Genomic DNA, 23,906 nt, shown 5'->3' with positions numbered 1-23,906 from the left:
TATCTTGTTGGACAGACTGGATGGACCATGCAGGTCTTTTTCTGCCGTCTCCCAATCTTCCCCTCCACCTCCTCATATCCAGCACTTTCCATTCCACCTCCCCATGTCAGCATCTCTTTCTGATCTTCCCTACACCTCCATTATACATAATCTCCCCAATCTCCCCTTCCACCTCCCCTGATGTCCATCATCTCCCGATCTGTCATGTACAGAATCTTTCATTCCACCTCCACATGTCCAGCTCTCCCCTTCCAACTCACCCATATCAACACAATCATTTCTTCTACTCCCCCTATCTTTCCTCACCCATATCAACCCAATCATCTCTTCTACTCCCCTGTCATACGCGTTCTGTCTGTGCTGTGACTTTAACGATCAATTCTTTCATGAATCCATATGATCAGAAAGAATATACATTGAGACGCAGTACCACCTGTGATTCAGCATTTGTAGTTTATATTATTTTGTGCCCTGTGCTAAAATCTATGTGGGACAAATATCTAGAAAATTTGATTGAGCACCGAAGTGCACTGCACAGAGATCTGAAGGAAGCGCCAGTAGTGGACCATTGCCTGCAACAGAAACACGGGTTTATTTATTTAATTTATTTATTTGTTGCATTTATATCCCACTCTTTCCTTCTCGATAGCAGGTTCAGTGTGGCTTACAAAGTATGGGTTACAAAGTATAACAGAAAAACACTGTTGTAGGATAGTAGAATTGTGGTGTGGTTGTATAAAGTAGGACAAGAGGAAGAGATGTGGAGGGGAGGATTGAGGTATAGTTAATATTAGTGGTGTGGATTAGGCTCGTAAATTAGGTCGGGTCGTTTGGATAGGCTTGTTTGAAGAGGTAAGTTTTCAGCAGCTTTCGAAAGGGTAGATGTTCGTTGGTTGTTCGGATGGATCTTGGTATGGCATTCCAGAGTTGGCTGCCTATAACGGAGAAGTTGGATGTGTAGTAGGTTTTGTATTTGAGACCTTTGCAATTGGGAAGGTGAAGGTTGAGATATGTTCGAGAAGATTTGGACCTGTTCCTGGCTGGAAGGTCTATCAGATTGGTCATGTAACTTGGAGATTCTCCATGGATGATCTTGTGGATCAGTGTGTGGACTTTGAAGTTTATTCGTTCTTTGATAGGGAGCCAATGGAGTTTTTCATGGAGTGGTGTTGCGCTTTCGAATCGTGATTTACCAAAAATGAGTCTGGCTTTCGTGTTTTGGGCGGTTTGGAGTTTTTTCAGGATTTGGGCTTTACATCCAATGAAGATGCTGTTGCAGTAGTCAGCTTGGGTGAGTACAGTGGATTGTACCAAATTGTGGAAAGGTTTTAGGGGGAGGAATGGTTTCACTCTTTTCAGTACCCACATCATGTTGAACATCTTCTTCGTCATGGCTTTTGCATGAGTTTCTAGAGTTAGGTGGCTGTCTAAAGTTACTCCTAGGATTTTTAGTTGTCGGATATTGGGATTGTAATGTCAGGGGTGATCAGGGTAGTTGGGAGTAGAGTAGAGTGTTGTGATGAGAGGATTAAGCATTGAGTTTTTTTTTTTATTCATTTTCATCTTGAAAGTGTTATCCCACCACATGATGTTCATGCCAGTGATTATTTTATCAGAGATTTCTGCTAGGTTGATTTGGAAAGGGATGCATATGTTGACGTCATCTGTGTAGATGAAGGGGTTTAGACCAGATTTGGATAGGGATTTGGCCAGAGGAATCATCATAACATTGAAGAGGATCGGGGATAGAGGCGATCCTTGGGGAACTCCACATTTTGATGACCATGCAGATGAGACTGATGTGGTTGATTTGACTTGGTAGGATCTAGTGGTGATGAAACTTTTTATCCATTTAATGATGTTTCAGCCAATCCCTAATTTGTCCAGTAGTTTTGTAAGAATATCGTGGTTTACCATGTCAAATGCGCTGGATAGGTCGAACTGCAGAAGAAGTATGTTGTTTCCATTTGAAATTTCTTGTTTGAACTTGGATATTAGGGTAAGTAATACTGTTTCTGTGCTGTGTGCAGATCGAAAACCCAATTGTGACTCATGTAGTATGGAGAATTTTTGTATAAACTCGTTGAGTTGGGAGGTCAGTCTGTTTTCCATTAGTTTGGTCAGAAGAGGGATGGAGGCCACAGGTTGGTAGTTAGTGATGTCGTTTGCTAGTTTCTTGGGGTTTTTTTTGGTATTGGTGTGAGTAGTATATTGCCGTGTTTGGAGGGGAAGGAGCCTTGTTGAAGTAGGAAATTTAAATGAGTGGTGAGGTCTGTAATGTATCGTGCTGGGGCATATTTCATTAGATAATTGGGGCATGGGTCCAGGTGGCAGTGAGACTTGGAGAGTTTGGATACTGCTGTGGAAATTTCTTCAGTGCTGAGGAGGGTGAAGTTTGTCCAGGAGCGGTGTGCTGGGATCTCTTCCGAGTCGGGGTCCAGTTCGTCGAGGAAAATATCGATGCTGGCGTCATCTTGGGGAATTGTGTTGCATAGATTAATGATTTTGTCGTTAAAATAGTTGGCCAGCTGGTCGGCAGATGGACAATTTGAGGGTGAAGTTGTTACTGGATTCGTGTTAAGAAGATTCTTTATAAGTTGGTATTGTTTTTTTATATCTGTTCCGGTGGATGTGATTTGTTTTGTATAGTATGTTCTTTTGGCTCGTTTATTGGCATTCTTGTATTTCTTTTGTGTTTGTTTCCACACATTCAGGGTGAGATCGTCTTTTGATTTGCTCCAAGTTTTTTCTAGTTTCCTGGTTTGTTTCTTTAGGTTTTTTAATTCGTCATTGAACCATGGTGAGGGTTTTTTTTTGTGTGTAGAGTTTTGGAGTGTAGTGGGGCGATTTCATCCAGAATAAGTTTGCATCTGTTGTCCCATTCTGTGAGGAAGTGGTTTGAGTTTGGATCTATTGACCAGTTGTTGCCATAGATTTGTTGCCAGAAAGTTTCCTTGTCAATTCGTCCTCTGGTGCTGACTGTCATGGGGTCAAGTGGTTTGGGTTGGTTTTTTTTCCACCATTGTAAGGATAGGGTTGCTTTGTGATGGTCGGACCAGAGGGAAGCTGCCCAGCAGATGTCTGATAAGAGGAGGTTTTGGTCTGTGTAGTGTTTGTGGGCGATGATGTTGAGTAAGTGTCCTTTAATATGGGTTGGTAGTGTTGGAGGAAGGTTGAAGTCACATAGTTGGAGGAAGTCTTTACATTCCCGAGTGTGGGCAGAGTTGGAGTCTTCTAAATGAAGGTTTAGGTCTCCTATTAATAATATGTTGGAGTTGTTAGTGCATGCGTTTGATATAAAGTCCATGAATGTGGTTTGGTTATAGTTCCAGTTATTGGGAGGTCTGTAAAACAGTATGCAGGTTAGATGTTCGTATAGTGTGGGGCTGTGTAGTTTTATTCAGGCAATTTCAAGTTGAGGTGAAATGGACTCTGAGATGGGTTCTGCGGACAAGTTGGATCTGTAGATGAGTGCAATTCCTCCTCCTCTTTTGTCTTTTCTAGGCCAGTGTGATATTTTGTAGCTTGGAGGACATAGTTCATTTATGATGGGATCTTCTGAGTTACTGATCCAGGTTTCTGTGATGAAGAGTAGGTCAAGGTTGTCTGAAGTGATCCAATCTGTGATGATTTCGCTTTTATTTACTACTGATCTTGCATTGATATATCCTATTCGGACAGATAGATGTGGATCAGCGGTTTGGAGTGTTGGGCGGATTTTGATAAGTTGTCTTATTATAGGTGTTTTGGGATTGTGTGGGACTGTTTCTGCTTTTGAGGATGGTAGCATGGATGTTGGTGGGTTTCTGTGGTTGTTGTTGGTTTGTGTGGGTGTAAGTATTATGGGTGTGCTTAAGTTGTGTTGAAGGATTGGTATCATGTTGAATTCAGTTGAGGGGGTTTTGAGAGTTGCATGGGTTGTAGTGAGTGAATGGATAGTGATGATTATTTTCAAGAGGATCATGCTGGTGAGATACTTTGGTTGGATAGTGGGTATTTGTGGGTTGGTAGGCATGTGTGGGTTAAAGTTAAGGGGTGGGTTAGGTGGGGGTAGGGTGGGTTACTCTTGTTGGTTCAGGGTGGGGTCCCGAGGAATTGGACTATGAAAGGTTTGTTGTAAGATGAAGGAGCTTTGGCAGGGTGCAGGGTTGGTTGGGTGTCAGCATTGGCAGCATCAGCATATATACAATTGAAAGATAGTATTGTAAATATAAGATATCTAATTATCACATTTTAACAATACTATGCAATGCTAGCAAGACAATATCAGCAGATAATACCAGCAAGATAGTAATAGTAGGAGTCAGCACAGCTGATATCACAGCAAGATAATAAAAGCAAGAGTTAGCGCAATTTTGTTATATGTATACAATTTCGTGACTCTCAGACGGTCAGGTATACATACGCAGGAGTTCTAGAAGTTCTGTCTCAGTGGGTCTCAGTTGCATAGTGGTGTTGCTGTGTTCTCTATGCGGGGGAGTGGCGTGGCACTGCTCACCATAATCTCCTAGTGGGTCCCTACAGGCCGGGTCTCGGCCTCTGATGTTGCAGCTGACGTTCCCATGCAAGTCGGTCTCTGCCGCAATTGGCTTTCGCTTGGTCGATGTGGTCGAATCAGTTGTCTTCCCTGCTGCGGTCTGTCTCCGCTGGTCACAGTGAGTTCCTCACCGCAACCTTAAATGCTTTGTGATTAAGCCAGGTGAATTCTGATGTTCATAGTAGAGACCAATATCTGGCTTTATTTCAAATGGAGCAATGCTGGATTTTTTGTCCAAATTCCACACAACCAAGGGGTTTTAATTCTGGCATTGAATGGCATCATTTTTATTAAGATCTTTTTCATTGCAATGCTTTTTATTAATTAAATCATCCAACCAATGGGAGTGCCAAGATATGTAATTGATGTGTGTATAAGCATGTGAATATGAAGTCTTTAATAGCAATCTGATTGGTTCAAGTTGGGTATTAATACTGCCTCTCAGACATCAAGCTGCCATTTTTAAGTAGTATTGAGGTCAACACAGAACCAGATAGCAGTGAGTAAGTTCATTGTTGCTTTTTCATTGGAATGTTTGAAGACGATGAACAACTAATTTTCTTGCTCTTTTCTATCTCCAGCTTTTTGAGCCAAAGTCGGTACCCCCTGAAACAGCAGGTTAGGCACTACGAAATGGTGGCTAGTGTTGGGGGTAACCTCCTGCAAAATAGACTGAAGCTAAGTACTTTAAAAATATTTTAAAAATTATATAAAAAATTATCTATCTATCTATCTATCTATCTATCTATCTATCTATCTATCTATCTATCTATCTATCTATCTATCTATCTATCTATCTATCTATCTATCTAAAACCCACAGTGGTTCATGATTAAAGTTTATGGAGGTTTTTCTCTGAAGCCTAGAGGTAAATATATATGTTTATAACATCCATTGTTTTCTGAGGCTTTTTCCTCCATTTAGGATTGGAATATATTGCACCGTTGGAATACTGACTGTGTGGTGAAATGTTTTAAATCTATACACACAAAACCAGTGAAATTTGTTAATATAGTGTGGTTGTGCATGCTTCCCATTCCCCAGGGGGTGGGGGAGTTGCTTGCTTGTTTGGATGTAGGAAACAACCCCTATCATCAAGCAGTCCCTGGCTTTTTTCCAGGCTTGCTCAATGACACTTACATATCTGGTCCAGGCTACAATTCCAGTTATATATCAGGGGGTTGATATTCTGCAGTGGTGCTCAGCCTTTTGCTGACTTCTGCCAGTGTTATGCCCAGAAATTCAATGACAGGCCATGTCCAGGCTCTGGCATTGAATTTCCAGGTTATAGAGCTGGCTAAACCATAGTAATGCTCACCACTAAACCAGCTATGGTGAATCACATAAAAATAGCACTGACTTTTATGCAGTCCTATTTATGTGGTTGCTTTGGCCAGTAAAGTGCTGAGTATTGGTACTTATCTGGCCAAGTACTGACTCCACCTCCAGAACACCTCCGAAATAACCAGTTTTACACTAGACACTTTCATTGGCACTAACCAGTTAAGTGTCAGTGAAAATGAGTGGTTAGCCCTCAAAGAAGTGATTTAACTGGCCAGGAGCTATTTCTAAGATAGTCTGGTTTGGCCCTTATGATCTATTACCAATAAAATGATTTGTGCTTGATTCAGGAAAGGACCTGCAGATAGACAACCACTTCAAAATTCTTGGAGTGTTGGTTGATTCAGGTCTGACCTTTGAATTACAGTTAAATGCTCTTGAGAAGAATTTTTTTTCACTTTAGACAATTAAGGGCCATACGATCAATGCTACATCCATATAATTTCAGAAGTGTGGGGCAGTCTGGCCTTTTGCCATATTTAGACTATTGTAATTCTTTATATGGTTGTTTCTCATGTAAATTTATTTATTTATTTATTTATGCAGAACATTTATACCCCGCTTTATACCACTGAAAGTGGCCTCTAAGCGGCTTACAATGAACTGATAAAATACAATGACAGTTGAATTAATTAAGAAAGTGCAATTTTTATAAAATACAGCAGCAAGATTAATATTTGGACTGGTCTACTCAAGGTCAGAAGGCTACTTTATTATTGCATAACTAGCACTGGCTTAGGATAAACTCACGAATAAATATAAGAAAGCTTGTTTAATATGTAAGTCACTTTACAGAGATAGCTCAAAATGATTGGTTAATTATCTAGAATTTTCCACCTCTTTCTATACAGCTAGGAAAAAATGATACTTAAAACTTAACTATCTATCTGTTAGGAAAATGCAAAGAAAATCATATTTGGAATCTTCTTTAGTATATCATGATGTAAAAATCTGGAATAGTTTACCATTGCGTGTTAAATCAACCCAGTCATGCAGAGTTTCTAAAACTTTTAAAAACTCATCTCTTTACAAAAGATGACTGCCAGCTAGTTGGCATGGAGCCAAAGAGCTCTGGGACCCTGAGCCAATAAGAGGCCAATTTGAAGCACGGGGGAGAGCCAGGAATCACTGTGGAGAAAGCACGGTAGACCAGCAACACCTGAGTGTCCCAGGCACGGGAGCGACACGGAAGCCCCTACAAATAACCAAAGGGAGATGACTTCACCCAAGAGGCCTGGGAGCCCCGACTATGTTGCATCCAGCAGTGAGAAAAGGCCGTCCGGCAATTGTCCGGGAGACACCAGCAATCCAAGAGCCAGGAGAGGAGAAGAAAGCTGATGCATCCACAGAGAAGGTAAGCCTCTGCAACTGGATGCACAAAGAGCCGGTGCTCACCAGTAAACTGAAGCCAAGCTGCAGGAGCTTTCACCGCAGAGAGACAACCTCACCAAAGAGGCTTGGGAAGAGCCAGCCAGCAGTGTGGAACGGCTGATTCGGTCAAGTGTCCAGGAGGCAGCGGTGACCTAGCAGCCTGGAGAGGAAAGCCAACATCCCCATAATGAAAGAGAGCCCTACAAAGGCATGCTAGCAGTTTTAGCATGTGCTAACTGACTCTCATAGTGAGCATAGCGTACCTTTGTAAACAGGGACCTATAATTAGCTCCAATTCCTTTATGTAAATTTGTCTCCTCAGATTTGATTCATGAAGCTCCCCACTAAATGCCTTTTTGTAGTCTTCAAGGATGGGAAGAGAAAGGATAAGTGACATCTGGTGATCAGCTTGGTTATAATAACAGGTGTCTTTCTCCATGAGTGTTATATTTGGAATCATATTTTTACAATTGACATTGAATTAAAAGGATTTGAGACTCAATAAAAAAGTGTCAGAAGGTACTTAATAGTACAATTTCCACAGTATTCTTCTTTCACTGCTCTGGCGATGTCTTTAGACATTTTTGTGTACTTTTATGTGTATAGGGCACCTCACTGAATATAACATGGTAGTACTGTTCATCTATTAAAAATAATAACTTTTAGAAAGAGTTCAGGAGCCATATGTGAGATTGTTAGCTGGCATGAAGAGAATGGGAAAATATGATCCCCAGGGAGCAAATATCAAATAAGGAAGATGACTCCAATGGCAGGAATGCTATGGAAGCATCGATCTCATAGATGTAACAAGCTGCAGTTCATATTCACAGAGCAATAGCTTCTCTTGGGCCCCATGCTGAGAGCCATTCAGAATGTGCTCATTACCCTGCCTGCCAGTTTGTAGATTATGTTAACCTTGAAGGAGTAGAGATTGTTTCAGCAGAGCATTGAGGGAGATGTGAAAATCTGTTTGTATAGAGGCATAGTAGGCATGCTTACTATTAGGCTGAGCACTGTCAGGGCTGGAGTTAGGTGAAGCAATCAGGGAAACTGCCCGGGGCTCCCATACCACAGAGTACCCAAGCCCTCTTGAAGCTGAAAAAAGCATAGATTATTTAGGCTTTGGAGTCCCCTCCTAAATTTGTGCTCTGGGCACCAGTATGTCTAACATTGGCTCTGAACACTATCTTTCTCATTTTATAATACAGTGTAATCCACTTAAATGCAAGGGTCTGGGACCAAAGAAATACATGCAATTAACTGGAGTGTGCACTTAACCGTTGTGACCCAAAGAAGCTTGACATCTGATAAACATATGTACAGTACTGTTTATTATTCGTACAGTATACAGTCTCCGTTAACTGACATTATACAGTCTCTGTTAACTGACGTTAGGCTTATTTGAAGTAATCAGTCATAGTCCTCTGTACACTCTTGTGTCTGTGAGTTCCATAGACTACGTCTGCCAGACGGTAAAAACTGACATAGCACTGACATCTAGTGGCCTCCAGATAGGCCCGCACGGTGTTGAGACTCTCCAGTGCTCTTGCTAAAGTGACAGGCGGTTGTTGAATTTCGTCAGCATGTGCCTTGCTGCTCATTTCATCATCTGTTTCATCATCAGCCGTTGTCTGCGTGTAGGTGCATATCTCGACATCAGTACTGTCATCAGCTGTTTATAGACCATAATCAACAGCTACGTAGTGATGAAACTCCTCTTCAGTAATAACAGCTGGGATGTCAATAGCCTGCTCATCTGACGCGTTTGCAACAGCTGCATCTGTTTCGTCCCTCTCCACATCCCTAACAAAGCTTGCCCGCTTGTAGCAGTTCACAATGGTTGCCTGTGTAACATGATTCCAGGCTTCTTTCTGCATATGTAGGGAATCCAACAGTGATAGATTATGAGCCAGTTCAACCGCATGTTTATCCTTGCCAGTCTGGTCATCCATAACGCTCATTACACGACGTAGCACAAGAGCCTGATAATGTTGTTTGAAATTGGCTATTATGCCCTGATCCATAGGTTGGATCAGAGAGGTAGTGTTTGGTGGCAGGAAGACCACCTTGATGTTAGACAGCCTGACATCATCACTGTGTGCAGCACAATTACCACAAAGCAACAAAATCTGACGCTTTTATGCCCACATTCTAGTGTCTAACTTCTTTAGCCACTGCTTCTAAATTTCCCCAGTCATCCATGAATTTGCGTTAGCCTCGTATGACAAAGGAAGTCGCTTAACATTCTTGACACAACGGGGCTGTTTGCTCTTTCCAATGATGAGTGGTTCCAACTTCTCGCTCCCATCTATATTGCAGCAAAGGAGGATCATCAGTCGGTCCCTTGACGTTTTACTTCCTGTAGTTTCGGCTTGTTTGAATGCAAGTGTTCCATCAGGAATCGCTCGCCAGTAGAGACCGTTTTTGTCAGCATTGAAAATGTCATGAGGTGCAAACTCGTTCAAGATGGTAGGAAGAACTGTAACAACCCAATTTTCAGCACCAAAGTCATCAGCATCTTGTTTTTCACCATGCTGTTTCTTGAATTTTATGTTGTTCCTCTCCTTCCATCTTTCCAACCATCCAACAATGGCTTTAAATTCAGTTAGTCCAAGACTTTAAGCTAGCTGATTAGCTTTCTCCATAAGCAGTGGACCACTGACAGGAAACTGTCTGCTCCTGACTTGAGAAAACCACCGAAGAAGAGCATCTTCTACATCCTCAGTTTTTCCCGCCTGTTTACGTTTCCAGTGTGGATTTGTATTGTTTTGCCAGTCTTCTAGAAGCTGGTCTTTCTGCTTCAAGATACGTGAAATTTGACTGGGATTGACACCATATTCTTTAGCAATAGATGCTTGACTTTGTTTGTTTTCTAATTTTTTAAGAACTTTTATTCGTTCTGCCAGTGTTAAAGTTTTACAGCTGCAGGACGACAACAACGACAACTCCAGTGTACACTCTAACAACATTCTTTTGCTTATTCTGCCTGTGGCAGTTTACCGAGATTTCAAATTTACCGCACCTTTGTCATGCGCCAATCGGCTTCCATATTCCGTGCGTGCGCTTATGCGGACTCTTCCTGCAGAGGAGCAGTCTTACACCATGCATATAAGCAAATCTTGCACTTATCAGTGATGTGCTAAACTGAAGTTTGTCCCCATAGAAATTGATGGCGCAAAAAATGGGACCGAAGTATGGCATGCAGTTAAACAGAGCATGCGCTTATCCGACATGCACTTAAATGGAGTGCACTGTAATTCGTCAAAAGGTAAGTATCATTTGCATACTTAAATTTATAGAATACTGCCATTCACACAGTAAATGGCAGTAGTATACCTAATCGCTATTCTGTAATTACGAGCTAAAACGGCTAAAACGTAATTGCAGGGGGGTGTTCACATAGGAGGGGCATGGGCATGTCATAGGCATGGCCAACATTTATGTGAAGAGTTTACAGAATACTGTAAGTTTATTTATTGGGATTTATTAACCGCCTTTTTAAAGAGATTCACCCAAGGTGGTGTACAGCAGGTTATGCACGTAAATGCCACATTTAGATGTGTTCTTTTCTGCCAGCCATAGACCTGTTGTAAATATGTACCCCTACATTTAGGCACACCAATGCTAATTTATGCTAATATTCTATAAAGAACACTATGCATGTAAGTGTTCTTATAGAACAGACTCACTGCTCGCACAAATATGGCACCTAAATGTTAGTGTCCTGTTATGGAATTTCCTCCTATGCCCCTCACCAGTGGCAAGACATTGGAACAAGTTAATGAACTGACAAGATGCATATATACATGCCCATCACTTATTTGTAGGTGCTTGGCCCAAGAGTAGGAAGAGGAGCTGATTTAGGTTTGCCAACTGGCTGGCTATCTTATAGCCAAAACTTGAAGCTCAAAAGTGGAACAAAGGTAAATGATTCACAAATCAGGCAGGTGGCACTTCAGCACTCTCATTTCAGTCCAGACCATACACAGTGTATATTCACACTTGACCAGTTATCCGATAAAGAGTGGAATTTATTGTGGCCGCAGTATTCTACAATTTATATCTATGAATTATTCATAATAGTAAGCAATTTCCAATCATGTATACATTTTACAGTAATAAACAATCAAATATATGACTCTATTTCTATCTAGAGCATTTGAGGCAAGTGGCCTAGCCTTTTTGAGTCACACAGTATATTTATTTATTTATTGCACTTGTATCCCAAATTTTCCCACCTATTTGCAGGCTCAATGTGGCTTATAAAGATCTGTTATGGCATCGCCATTCCAGGGTAGAGATACAATTGGTGTTACAAAGAGATCGAGGATGACAAAAAGAGCTAGGCAGACAGTGTAGAAGGAAGACGTTCAGAAAAGGGAAGAGTGGTGAAGTGTTATAATTAAGTTATGGATTCTCGTGGTAGGCCTTGTTGAAGAGATAGGTTTTCAGAGATTTGCAAAAGTGAGTTCTCTCTCTTTCTGCCATAATCACGCTGTAGCTTTTTGCTCCACCTGGGGCATATACTGCCAACATGCACAGGTGCTAACATCACAGCTTTGCTCAAGGGATTGCTGTAAAAGCATCTTCCCTCTCATACCCATTGGCTCTCTTTCGTGAAGCCTTCAGCCTCCCCATTCCGTCCAAGTCTGAGGTAGGCTCCGCTGATCATCTGCTAATCTGGCACTGGCCCCCCTCCGTACAAGAGGGGAACTGCCCTTGATCTTAGACATCATCCATGCCACTGCTAGCATGGAACAACAACCACATGGCCTTTGACCTTGCTTTGGTCTGAAACATATCAATAGAAATCAAACAAAAGAAAACATGGAAAAGAAAATAAGATGATACCTTTTTTATTGGACATAACTTAATACATTTCTTGATTTGCTTTTTCATGCGGCTGTCTGAAACATAGTACTGTGTACTCTTTCAGGCTAGGACCCACCGCCACAGACCAGGACAGCGAAACCTCGATTGTTGCGGTCACCCACCACAATCCATCCTATCTGCGGCCACATTCACTCTGACACTTATGACTGGACTGCAAATAATTCCCTGGTAGAGCCTCGCTAGATCTTGTGCTGATCTGTCCAAACTATGCACACTACTGCATCCAACTCACTCCTTGCCCCCTGTTAGGCTGCTGCTGTGTGAGCCTCTTGCAGGTCGTCATGACTGCCAACACAGGTAATGTTACAACTGACAAACAACTGGCACTACACCTCACCAGTGGGCCTTTCTGTGCCCCAAACCAGTCAGTTGTAATAATTGGTGTGCATGTCTGTGGCACAAACCAAACAGTTTTAATTCACACTTGCCTCCGTCCCCATGTCTCTCTCCCACTCGTGACATCATATGTTCTACTGAGGCTCGTCAGAACCTTCTGGCATAAGGAGCGCATTCCCTCTAGTAGGAACTTATGAATGGACCAGCATCCCGTATGTACGCATGTATGTGCACCTGTCATCTTGTGACCTGTATATATGTGTTACAGCCAAAGCTGGCACCTATAATTCCAGTCATTAAGCCATTTCAAATATGTGAAGAGTATCTGACAATTGTAGTTGATTATGTCTTAAACATAAGCAGCGCTTGATTTTTATCTTAAACATGAGCAGCGCTTGATTTGACATCTGTAATGCATCTTATACCTGAGAAGTGCTGTCCTGTGATGCAGAGCGCTTCCACATTCCATAAAGTCAAAGGGTGATGCTCATCTGATACGGGCACCTCGTTTCATACCGGCATAGTGGGCAGTTAAATCTATAATGGTGGCCCGACAATACATTAGGATGCCATTGGGACCCAACTTGCACTGTCCAGAACAATAGGATAGTAGTTTTGCTACCCATGTTTTATTCTATACTCACCCAACCAAGAATACGTGGATGAAATTACTATACCCACTATTGCCTGGAGAAGAAATTCTGTGTGTAATCCATCCACATGTGCCCTAAACATGCCCCACTGATAGCCTACGATAAAAGGAAGGCACAATGCAAAAAACGCTATAGCCTGATGGGACCATAAACTGAGCCGTCGTAGTCATATTGGCTCATGAGAAACAGGAAAAAGGGGTCACACCACTACCTTTCCTATGACCTTCGATTGACACACCGAAGTGCATCTAAGTAAGTGGCTTGGGCTCTATGGAGAGTGCAATATCAACTGCACATGCAAGCGACCCTTTTGTCTTAACACTATATGGTACATAGTGAAACGTCGTGAGTCAACTGCGATAGATTACTTGAATGTGAAGTCCTTCAATAATTAACCAGCCTGATCGTAGGTTATGTGTAATCTGGTGTGTTGGTATAATAACCTTACCTAGCATCAATTATGTGCCTAATGATGACCTCCTGTGCTGGTGACAGTACTCGGTGTAGCAGCAATGTATATTTTTATTATAAGGAACCAAACTGAAAAGTGAGAACTATTGCCATGACTTATGTTCATAAAGCCCTTTGTCTACCCCAAGCGAAATGCGAGCAAAATGCAAAGAACCAGTGTGTTAATCATTCTTGTCATGAATACCCCATAAAGAATACTGGTGACGATATCCCATAAAGAATACTGGTGACGTAAATGCAAGAAAACACTCTTATGTATAGGTAAATGCTGAAGAGAAGATGTGCTGTAGAGAAGATGGATGTGTCACCCTTCGATAGTTAACAAGCCTGAGAGCCGGTAGATGTAAAACCTATCTAGCAGTCAGGTATGTTCTTAGCTGGGGAACCTAAAGTGACACCAAGTTGAACATCAAAGCCAATGGAGACTCTGTACTGATAGAAAGGTAAGAATTGCTGTCATAAATTATGTTCCCGAAGCCCTTTGTCAATAGCCTCATGCTCATTGCTAAGCATTGTCGACCTCAGCCCTAAATACCACGTACTGAATGCTGGTTAACCACTGATTTCTTGATGTACATTCCAGTTAACCGCAGCAGGTTTCCAAGTGCGAAGCTAATTATGCTAGTTATATGCGCACCACAGCGTAGCAATTGAGGTGTAACACCAGTGCTTTTTTTGTGCCGGTACGCAATGGTACAGCGTACCGGCACCTTTTTTCAGAGATCCAGCGATTCTCCTCCCTCCCCTGCCCTCCCCTCGCCAGCGATTCTCCTCCCTCCCCTCTCCCATGGCCAGCGATTCTCCTCGCTCCCCTCTCCCACGGCCAGCGATTCTCCTCCCTCCCCTCTCCCATGGCCAGCGATTCTCCTCCCTCCCCTGTCCTCCCCACTCCCATGTCAAACTTCCACTCACTCTAAAACGAAGTCGCAGGCAGTGGTGAACTGGTGGGCAGCGCTAGTAAAAGCAGCAAGCTCGACTCCGTCGTCCTTCGCTTCCCTGCAGTGCTGCCCTCTCAGCGTCCCGCCCGCCCTCATGGAAAGGAAATTACATCAGAGGAAGGCGGGATACACCCTCCCTACCTCAGACAGCTTGAAAATACTTGGCATCACACTCGACCGCAACCTCACTCTCAAGAGCCAAGTAAACTCTGTAATAAAGAAAATGTTCTATTCAATGTGGAAGCTCAAACAATTAAAACCTTTCTTCCCAAGGGAAACCTTTTGAAACCTAATATATTCAATGGTCCTAAGTCATGCAGATTATTGCAACGGAATCTATGCGGGATGCAAAGAACTCTCATGACTAAATTCAAACAAATGATTGCAACTTCTACAATTTGACATATCTAGCGCCTTTGACATGGTTGATCACGGAATACTACTACATATCCTCGAGTACTTTGGAATTGGAGGCAACGTTCTCAATTGGTTCAAGGGGTTCCTAACCACAAGATCATACCAAGTGACATCTAATTCGACTACATCAGCCACATGGATACCTGAATGCGGAGTTCCACAGGGATCCTCCCTCTCACCGATTCTATTCAACTTAATGATGATACCCTTGGCCAAACTACTATCAAACCAAAACCTCAACCCATACATATACGCAGATGACGTAACGATCTACATTCCATTTAAACAAGATCTAACGGAAATTTCAAATGACATCAACCAAAGTCTACATATCATGCATACATGAGCGGATGCATTTCAGCTGAAACTCAGTGCAGAAAAAACCCAATGCCTAATACTCACCTCTCAACATAACACAAACAAATTCACCACCATTAACACACCAAAACTGAATCTCCCAATCTCGGACACCTTAAAAATTCTTGGAGTTACCATTGATTGACACCTAACACTTGAGAACCATGCGAAAAATACAACCAAAAAGATGTGGAAATTAAAAAGAGTAAGACCTTTCTTCCCAAGGACCGTCTTCCATAACCTGGTACAATCAATGGTACTCAGTCATCTAGACTACTGCAACACACTCTACACTGGCTGCAAAGAGCAAATAATCAAGAAACTTCAGACAGCCCAGAACACTGCAGCTAGACCCATATTCGGTAAAACAAAATATGAAAGTGCTAAACCCCTACGAGAAAAGCTACAGTGGCTACCACTTAAAGAACGCATCACAATCAAAATATGCTCCCTAGTACACAAAATCATTCACGGAGATGCCCCAGCCTACATGTCAGACTTGATAGACTTACCACCCAGGAACGCTAAAAAATCATCCCGCACATTCCTTAATCTTCACTTGCCCAACTGTAAAGGTCTAAAATACAAACTAACGCATGCGTCAACCTTTTCATACCTGAGCACACAATTCTGGAACAGTTTATGAACTAACTAACTTGCGCAAATTACTGAAGACCCATCTCTTTAACAAGGTATACCACAAAGATCAACAAATGTGAACTCCTCCACATACATCCAGAATTGTCTTCAATATCTGCTTGTTATATTACTATCATGCTTTATCATTATAATGTTACCCAAGACCCTTCTGTAATACTAAATTGTCTATTTTCTTATATATTTCCACCATTCATGATGTATTGTAAGCCACATTGAGCCTGCAAAGAGGTGGGAAAATGTGGAATACAAATGCAATAAATAAATAAATAAAAATAAACTCACAAAAAAACTCCAGACCGCCCAAAATACGGCAGCCAGGTTGATATTCAGCAAAACACGCCTCGAAATTGCCAAACCCCTTCGAGAAAAGCTGCATTGGCTCCCAATCAAAGAACGGATCATCTTCAAAATCTGCACTTTAGTCCACAAAATTATATATGGCGTAGTCCCAGGATAAATGATAGACCTTATAGATCTACCAATAAGAAACAGAGTCGGATTGTCAAGATCATACCTAAACCTACACTACCCAAATTGCAAAGGACTGAAATACAAAACAACTTACGCATCCTGCTTCTCCTACATAAGTGCACAACTATGGAATGGCCTCCCAAAAGCTGTGAAAACAATCCATGACCACCTGAACTTCAGGAAATCACTAAAAACCAACCTCTTCAAAAAGGCCTACCCCAATGACCCTACGTAAACCTCTTCACCCAGAAACATAGAATGCCTAATGATCGTACTGGACAACACACAATCTTCATCCCTTCCGACCCTCCACATATACCTCATTCGATCACTATATACAACCTTGTATTTGCTATCAACCGACTGGGCAAACGCCTTGACGGTACTATGTAAGCCACATTGAGCCTGCAAATAGGTGGGAAAATGTGGGATACAAATGCAATAAATAAATAAACAAACAAACAAACAAACATAACACCATTATAAACACAATCAATCAAGTTTTTTAAAACGGGCACAGGATCCTTACTCATTCCCTCAGCTGTATGCTTGCATAAACAATAATGTTTTAAAGTTCCCTTTTAATTCTTTAAAATCTGTAATATTCCTAAATCTTAAAGGTAGCCTATTCTAGTGAACTAGACCAGCCATGTAAAAAAATCTTATGTCTACTTCCATCAGACTGAATAGTATGATGAGATAGAATATCTAGTAAATTTTTGGTTCCTGATCTCAACAATCGATTTGGTTGGTAAATATGCAACCTAGCTGCCAATATCTCTGAGACTTGTTTTAAAATCTTAAACAACAGACAAAGAATTTTAAACTAGACCATTTGCTCAATAGGAAAAACAGGAGTAATATGTTCTAAACCACTGGACCCTGTCAATACCCTAGGCATTGAGTTCTGTGCTATTTGCAGTGCTTTTATCTGGGTTCTCTGAAGTCCTAATAACAATGCATTAGCGTAATCAAAATGCAGAGTGATTAGACTCTGTACAACAGTTCTGAAATTATGTGACTTCAATAAATTCCTCAATATCTTCATTAACTGTAATTTTGTTTACTTGTACTTTCATTGTTAATCCTTCATCAAGCATTACACCCAGATCCCTCAGATTTCGCACAATAGATATTAAATCATTCTCAAATTGAAACTCTGTCAGAATATCATAATTGTGGCCAACAATAAAATCTAGGTCTTATTAATATTCAATTTTAGGCCATTTGCTGACATCCAACAATTAATACACCACAAAATTAACTTCAATCAATTAAATGTGACAAACACTCTTCTTAAAAGGAACAAAAAGCTGTATATCGTCTGCATATAGCCTAAACTGAATTCCAAAACAATTTAACAATTGACGAAGGGGTACTAAAAAACATTAAAAAGAACAGCAGACAAGCATGAACCTTGTGAAACACCTGTTAATAATAGGTGAGATTCTGATACATCATTCCCTCATACAACACTAAAACTGCTTTCTAAAAAAAAAAAATTAAATCACTTTAAAACTGATTGAAATTTGCTTATTAAGATAGTGTGGTTTATAGTATCAAACACTTGTGCTGTCCAATTCACAATTCAAATGGATTCATCGATTCATTTTGGATGAATCAATTTATTTTGGAAAAAATCGGGAGTTCTGATCTGGGATTTCCCCACCTCCTTCCCTCCCTCCCTCCCTCCCTCACGCTCTCACTAATGCCGCTGCTTCCCTCCCTCCCGCTGTCACCCAAGCTGCTGTCTCCCTCCCTTTTTCCCTCACGCTGTCACCCAAGCCACTGCAGCTGCCCAAGATCTCTCTGTTGTTAGCGCAGGCAAGCACGTCTTTCTATTGTTGCACAGCAGGAACAGGAACTGACATGAGGGGGCGGGACCAGCAGCCGAGCCAAGTACGGAGGTTTAATAGACAGGAGTGGAAGTGAGCCGCCTATCTAGTCCACTGTAAACAAGTAAACCAATTTGGTTAATCTGTGTGTCCACTTCCCCGCGCAGCCGTCATTGACTCTTTGCTCAAAAACAAAGCAAGCAAACCTATGAGCTGCTGCTTCCATGTTGTCGTTCTTTATTGTTGGTCCACATCTGTAATAAGTCTAAAGCTGTTTCAGTTGGATAGGCAATGCCTTAGGTGGAGGAGAAAAGAAATAACAATTGAATATCACTAAAACAGCTTCACAAATTATTGTAGCTGGTAGAAACAACAATTATAAATTCTGTAGTTTGTGCCCATTTCTCTTCAGATGGCCAGATTTCAATGAGGATATCCTATTTCCTGATGGGTTTATTTTAACTGGTTTAGCTTTGAGCAAGAGCAATGAAATCACAAAGAAAAGTGCACCTGCTGAACGTGACTATGATCTTGCCCAAAAACTCGTTTATGTTTTGCAGGCCGGGCACCGGCACTGAATATCAGGGCGTACGTTGAGGCGGGCGGGCAGGCAGAAAGTTATGCAGGCCCTAAATGTCAGGTGACCCGCATAAAAAAATTTATTTTCATCCTCCCATAGCAGGGCGGCCCAGCACCTGACAACATCACCCCCCCCCCCCCCCCCCCCAGTAGCTCTGCTCTGGTCAGTACTGCTCCCCCTGGGTAGCTCTGCTGTGCCCCACCTACTCCCCCTAGCCAACAAAAGCCCCATCCCACCACCACCTCCCAGTTAGGATAGGACTCTCCCCTGGGGCCTACCTGACCTCCCTGGTGGTCCAGCGGGGTGCTGGAGGCAGGAGCAAATCCCCTTCGCTCCTGCCCCTAGCCGCAGCTTCCTAAAAATGTCTGCTGCGAGATGAGTACTGCAAGTACTGTGAGCAGCCATTTTCAGGAAGCTGCCACATCAGGGGCGTATCTGCGTGGCGCCTCAGGGGCCTGGGCCCCCGCAGATTTCGCCCTGGACCCCCCTACCGCTACCAACCCTCCCCCTCCGTTGCTCACCTACCTTCGCTGGCGGGGGACCCCAACCCCCGCCAGCCGAGGTGCGCGTCCTCCTGCCCCTGCCGGCTGCCTTTAAAGAATTCCGTCAGCTGGCGGGGGACCCCCAACCCCCGCCAGCCAAGCCGAGGTCCTTTCATTTTTCCACTGAAGCTGGCGCCGACGAAAGTTTCTTTTGAGTCTGACATCGCTGCACGTTGTACGTGCAGGATGTCAGACTCAGAAACAGCTTCATTGTGTTTCTGAGTCTGACGTCCTGCACGTACAACGTGCAGCGACGTCAGACTCAAAAGAAACTTTCGTCGGCGCCAGCTTCAGTGGAAAAATGAAAGGACCTCGGCTTGGCTGGTGGGGGTTGGGGGTCCCCCGCCAGCTGACGGAATTCTTTAAAAGCAGCCGGCAGGGGCAGGAGGACGCGGACCTCGGCTGGCGGGGGTTGGGGTCCCCCGCCAGCGAAGGTAGGCAAGCAACGGAGGGGGAGGGTTGGCAATGGCAGCAGCTGGGGGCAGGGGGATCGGCAATGGCGGCGGCGGCGGCGGGGGGGGGGCTATAATGTGCCCCCTCACTCTGGCCCTGTCCCCCCCTACCGCCACAGTTCAGATACGCCCCTGTCAGCCACATAAAGATAAGCGTGTGAATTTAGGGCAGCTGTTGAGCTGAACTAACTTCACCCGCATACCTTATGCCTCAGCTGAATAATACCAGCTCCTGCATAAGTCCTGGCTCCTCCTCAACACCACTCCTTGGCCTGCCCCTGACCATCCCTCTTTTTGGGGGCCAGTCAGAGGCGATATTTAGTGGCACAGCCCTCTTTAGTGCCTTTGAATATCTGTGGTTGGGCGGCGACAGGTGATTTAAGCGGGCAGGAGAGGCTCCTGCCCGCTTAAATCACTTTGAATATTGGCCTCCATATGTTTCATCATTTTTTGAGAGACATAAGTACATAAGTAATGCCATACTATATCTTTCTTGAGATGCGGCGATCAGAATTGAACAGGACTTCTGCAAAAGAATCCCATTGCTCATTATCCTGGAAAGGGCAATCACTCTCAACTGGTAATTTTATCTGATTAAATGGTCAGTAATCCATTTTACTTTTCCAACAAAGCCATTAGCAAAATCATTACTTGAAATCTGACATGATTTCATATTCACACTCCCCTCATCCCGAGTTAATCAAGATAAGTATCCGGAGTCACCCTTGAAGGATATTTTCTCCAAAAAAGTAAAACAGATTTTATGCTGCTTATCCTAGAAATAAGGTGTGGATTTTCCCAAGTCCATCTTAATAATGGCTTATGGATTTTTCTTTTAGGAAATTATCCAAACCTTTGTTAAACCATGTTAAGCTAACTGCTTTTACTACATTCTCTGGCAACGAATTCCAGAGTTTAATTACATGTTGAGTAAAGACATTTTTTTCCAGTTTATTTTAAATTTACTACTTAGTAGCTCTCCCCGCCTAACACATACGCCTCCCTTGGATTTCTACTCCCTAAGTGAATAACTTTGCATTTCTTCGCATTGAATTTTAATTGCCAAATGTTTGACCATTCTTCCAGCTTCTTCAGATCTTTTTTCATGTTTTCCACTCCCTCCGGGGTGTCCACTCTGTTGCAAATCTTGGTGTCATCCGCAAAAAGGCAAACTTTACCTTGTAACCCTTTGGCAATGTCACTCACAAATATATTGAACAGAATGGGCCCCAGCACCGATCCCTGAGGCACTCCACTACTCACCTTTCCCTCCTCTGAGCGAACTCCATTTACCACCACCCTCTGGCGTCTGCCCGTCAACCAGTTCCTAATCCAGTTCACCACTTCGGGTCCCATCTTCAGCCCGTCTAGTTTATTCAAGAGCCTCCTGTGGGGAACCGTGTCAAAAGCCTTGCTGAAATCTAAGTAGATGACGTCCATAGCACGTCCTTGATTTAATTCTCCTGTCACCCAGTCAAAGAATTCAATGAGATTCGTTTGGCACGATTTCCCTTTGGTGAAACCATGTTGTCTCGGATCTTGCAACTTATTGGCTTCCAGGAAATTCACTATCCTTTCCTTCAGCATGGCTTCCATTACTTTTCCAATAACCGAAGTGAGGCTTACCGGCCTGTAGTTTCCAGCTTCTTCCCTATCACCACTTTTGTGAAGAGGGACCACCTCCGCCGTTCTCCAATCCCTCGGAACCTCTCCCGTCTCCAAGGATTTATTAAACAAATCTTTAAAAGGACCCGCCAGAACCTCTCTGAGCTCCCTCAGTATTCTGGGGTGGATCCCGTCCGGCCCCATGGCTTTGTCCACCTTTAGCTTTCCAAGTTGTTCATACACACTCTCTTCTGTGAACGGTGCTCTATCCACTTCATTCTCAAGTGTACTTTTGCAAGTCCCTCTCGGTCCTTCCCCAGGAGTTTCTTCAGTGAAAACAGAACAAAAGTATCTATTTAGCAAATTGGCTTTTTCTTCATCATTTTCTACATAGCGTTTTGCTGTATCTTTTAGTCTCACAATCCCCTTTTTAGTCTTTCTCCTTTCACTAATATACCTGAAGAAGTTTTTGTCTCCCCTCCGTACATTTCTAGCCATTTGTTCTTCCGCTTGCGCCTTCGCCAGACGTACCTCTCTCTTGGCTTCTTTCAGTTTCATCCGGTATTCCTCCCCGTGTTCCTCTACTTGAGATTTTTTGTATTTCTGGAATGCTAACTCTTTAGCCTTTATTTTCTCAGCCACTTGCTTTGAAAACCATATCGGTTTCCTTTTTCTCTTGCTTTTATTTACTCTCCTTACATAAAGGTCTGTGGCCCTGTTTATTACTTGCGATTTGAAAATGTATACTGTAGATGAGAGCAGGGACAGGGCAGATATGATACAGACATTTAAATACTTGAAAGATATTAATGAACAAACTTTTCCAAAAATGGAGAGGCTATAAAACTAGAGGACAAGAAATGAAGCTGCAAGGAGGGAAACTTAAAAGTATTAACAGGAAAAACATTTTCATGAAAGGCAGTAAATGCCTGGAATGCTCTTTCACAGAAGGTGGTGAGAACAAAAACAGTAACAGGATTGTAGAAGGTGTGGGTAAATGGTCCCCATACAGCAAGAGGATGGAATAAAAGTATAGAACATTTCCACTCAAAACTGAAATGGCTTTTACACTTTTAAAAAACGCATAGAGGAGATAACCCTGCACAGAGCACCAGGTACAATCCTAAACACCTGTCTGGACAGATTAGATGGGTTGTGCTGGTCTTTATTTGCTGTCACCTTTAATACAAATTTTGGTTACAATATTGGTGCTGAAGAAAACTGGATTGTTTTCTGATTATGATAGAATTCACTGGAACATTTAAGACTTATCCAAAGATTTTGCAATATATGAACTGTGAAGGCTGCAGATGATGCAGAAGGAGTTTAACCAGTTTTGGAAGCTCCTGTAAAACAACCTCTTTAAATAATTCCTATTTAGTTCAATACAGTGAGCTGCGACTTGCAAAAATTTTAAAGAACTGTGATTATTGATTAAATGATATACTAAAAAATTACTTCCTTCAGTTGTAAACAACAACTAAAATATTCATACTGTTAAAGCATAATTGTCCATGCATAAGTGCACTCTATTAGCCTGCACTAGAGAAAAAGGAAAGAAAGCAACTTCTACCTGTGCAGTACCTGCTGATCCAAAGGCTGCAGGCTGTCCAGCCTGCCACTCCAGCTCATTCCTTCTGATCTCAAATACCACACCCACATCTTGGTAGTATTTTTCAGTAAGTGCCCGCAAGTAAAACAGGTCTCCTGTGACAAGTGCTTGATGAAACCTGTCCACAGGACTTTGTGCTGCTGGCAGTGGATGCTGGGGTTCGGTCTCCTGAAAGATCTCCAGTTTTTCTACAGCTGGTCCTGGAAGCCTGGCCATTATTACATACACCCTGCAGGGTTCTCCAGAAAACAAGACTCGGCCCTGGAGCAGGCACTGTGCTGGAGTGCCACTCATTCCTCCCTGTCCTGTACAAGTAATCCCATTGTTGTCAGCCAGGTCAAGTTCTATTGTTTTGCTATTTATAGCTTGGTCAGAGGGCGGTCAGGTGATCACAGTTATTTGATATGATTTGGACCAGGAGTGCTAATAGATGTGACAATAATCTGAAAATAAGGCTTAGTTTCATGAAAATCTTTATTATGTACTTGTTCAGAGTACTTTCTGTGATCTGTGACTACTCAGAGTTAGAAAATATAATTTTAAAAGCCATTTATTTTGTGATATTGACTGTATCAAAATTTTCTTCACTCTTCAGATAGAAGGGAATTTGATGTACTGCCTTTCTGTGATTACAATGAGAGTGATTTACAAGTATTTATTTTGTACCTGGTGTAATGGAGGGACTGGAAGACTGGGCATCCAAATGACGGATGATGTTTAATGTGAGCAAGTGCAAAGTGATGCATGTGGGAAAGAGGAACCCGAACTATAGTTATGTGATGCTAAGAAAGCAAATAGAATGTTGGGTATTATTAGGAAAGGAATGGAAAACAAA

At 42.5% G+C, this 23,906-nt stretch overlaps 1 protein-coding gene across 2 annotated transcripts in view; it reads right to left on the bottom strand.

The window, feature by feature from the left end:
• Nucleotides 1–23,906, bottom strand: part of ASB18 (ankyrin repeat and SOCS box containing 18) — a 159,409-nt gene that overhangs the window by 123,680 nt on the left and 11,823 nt on the right. Inside the window, exon 1 of one of the 2 annotated variants that reach the window (XM_030210245.1) lies at nucleotides 23,044–23,287. The exons of the other annotated variant lie outside the window; for it this stretch is intronic. Within the exon in view, the coding sequence (XP_030066105.1) occupies nucleotides 23,044–23,287 (244 nt within the window). Of the gene's footprint in view, nucleotides 1–23,043; nucleotides 23,288–23,906 lie in introns of those variants that run through there. 2 annotated transcript variants of the gene reach the window in all.

Source organism: Microcaecilia unicolor, chromosome 7 (assembly GCF_901765095.1).
Source record: "Microcaecilia unicolor chromosome 7, aMicUni1.1, whole genome shotgun sequence".
In the NCBI taxonomy this organism is placed as follows: Eukaryota; Metazoa; Chordata; class Amphibia; order Gymnophiona; family Siphonopidae; genus Microcaecilia; species Microcaecilia unicolor.
This window is presented reverse-complemented; position numbering and strand designations above follow the sequence as displayed.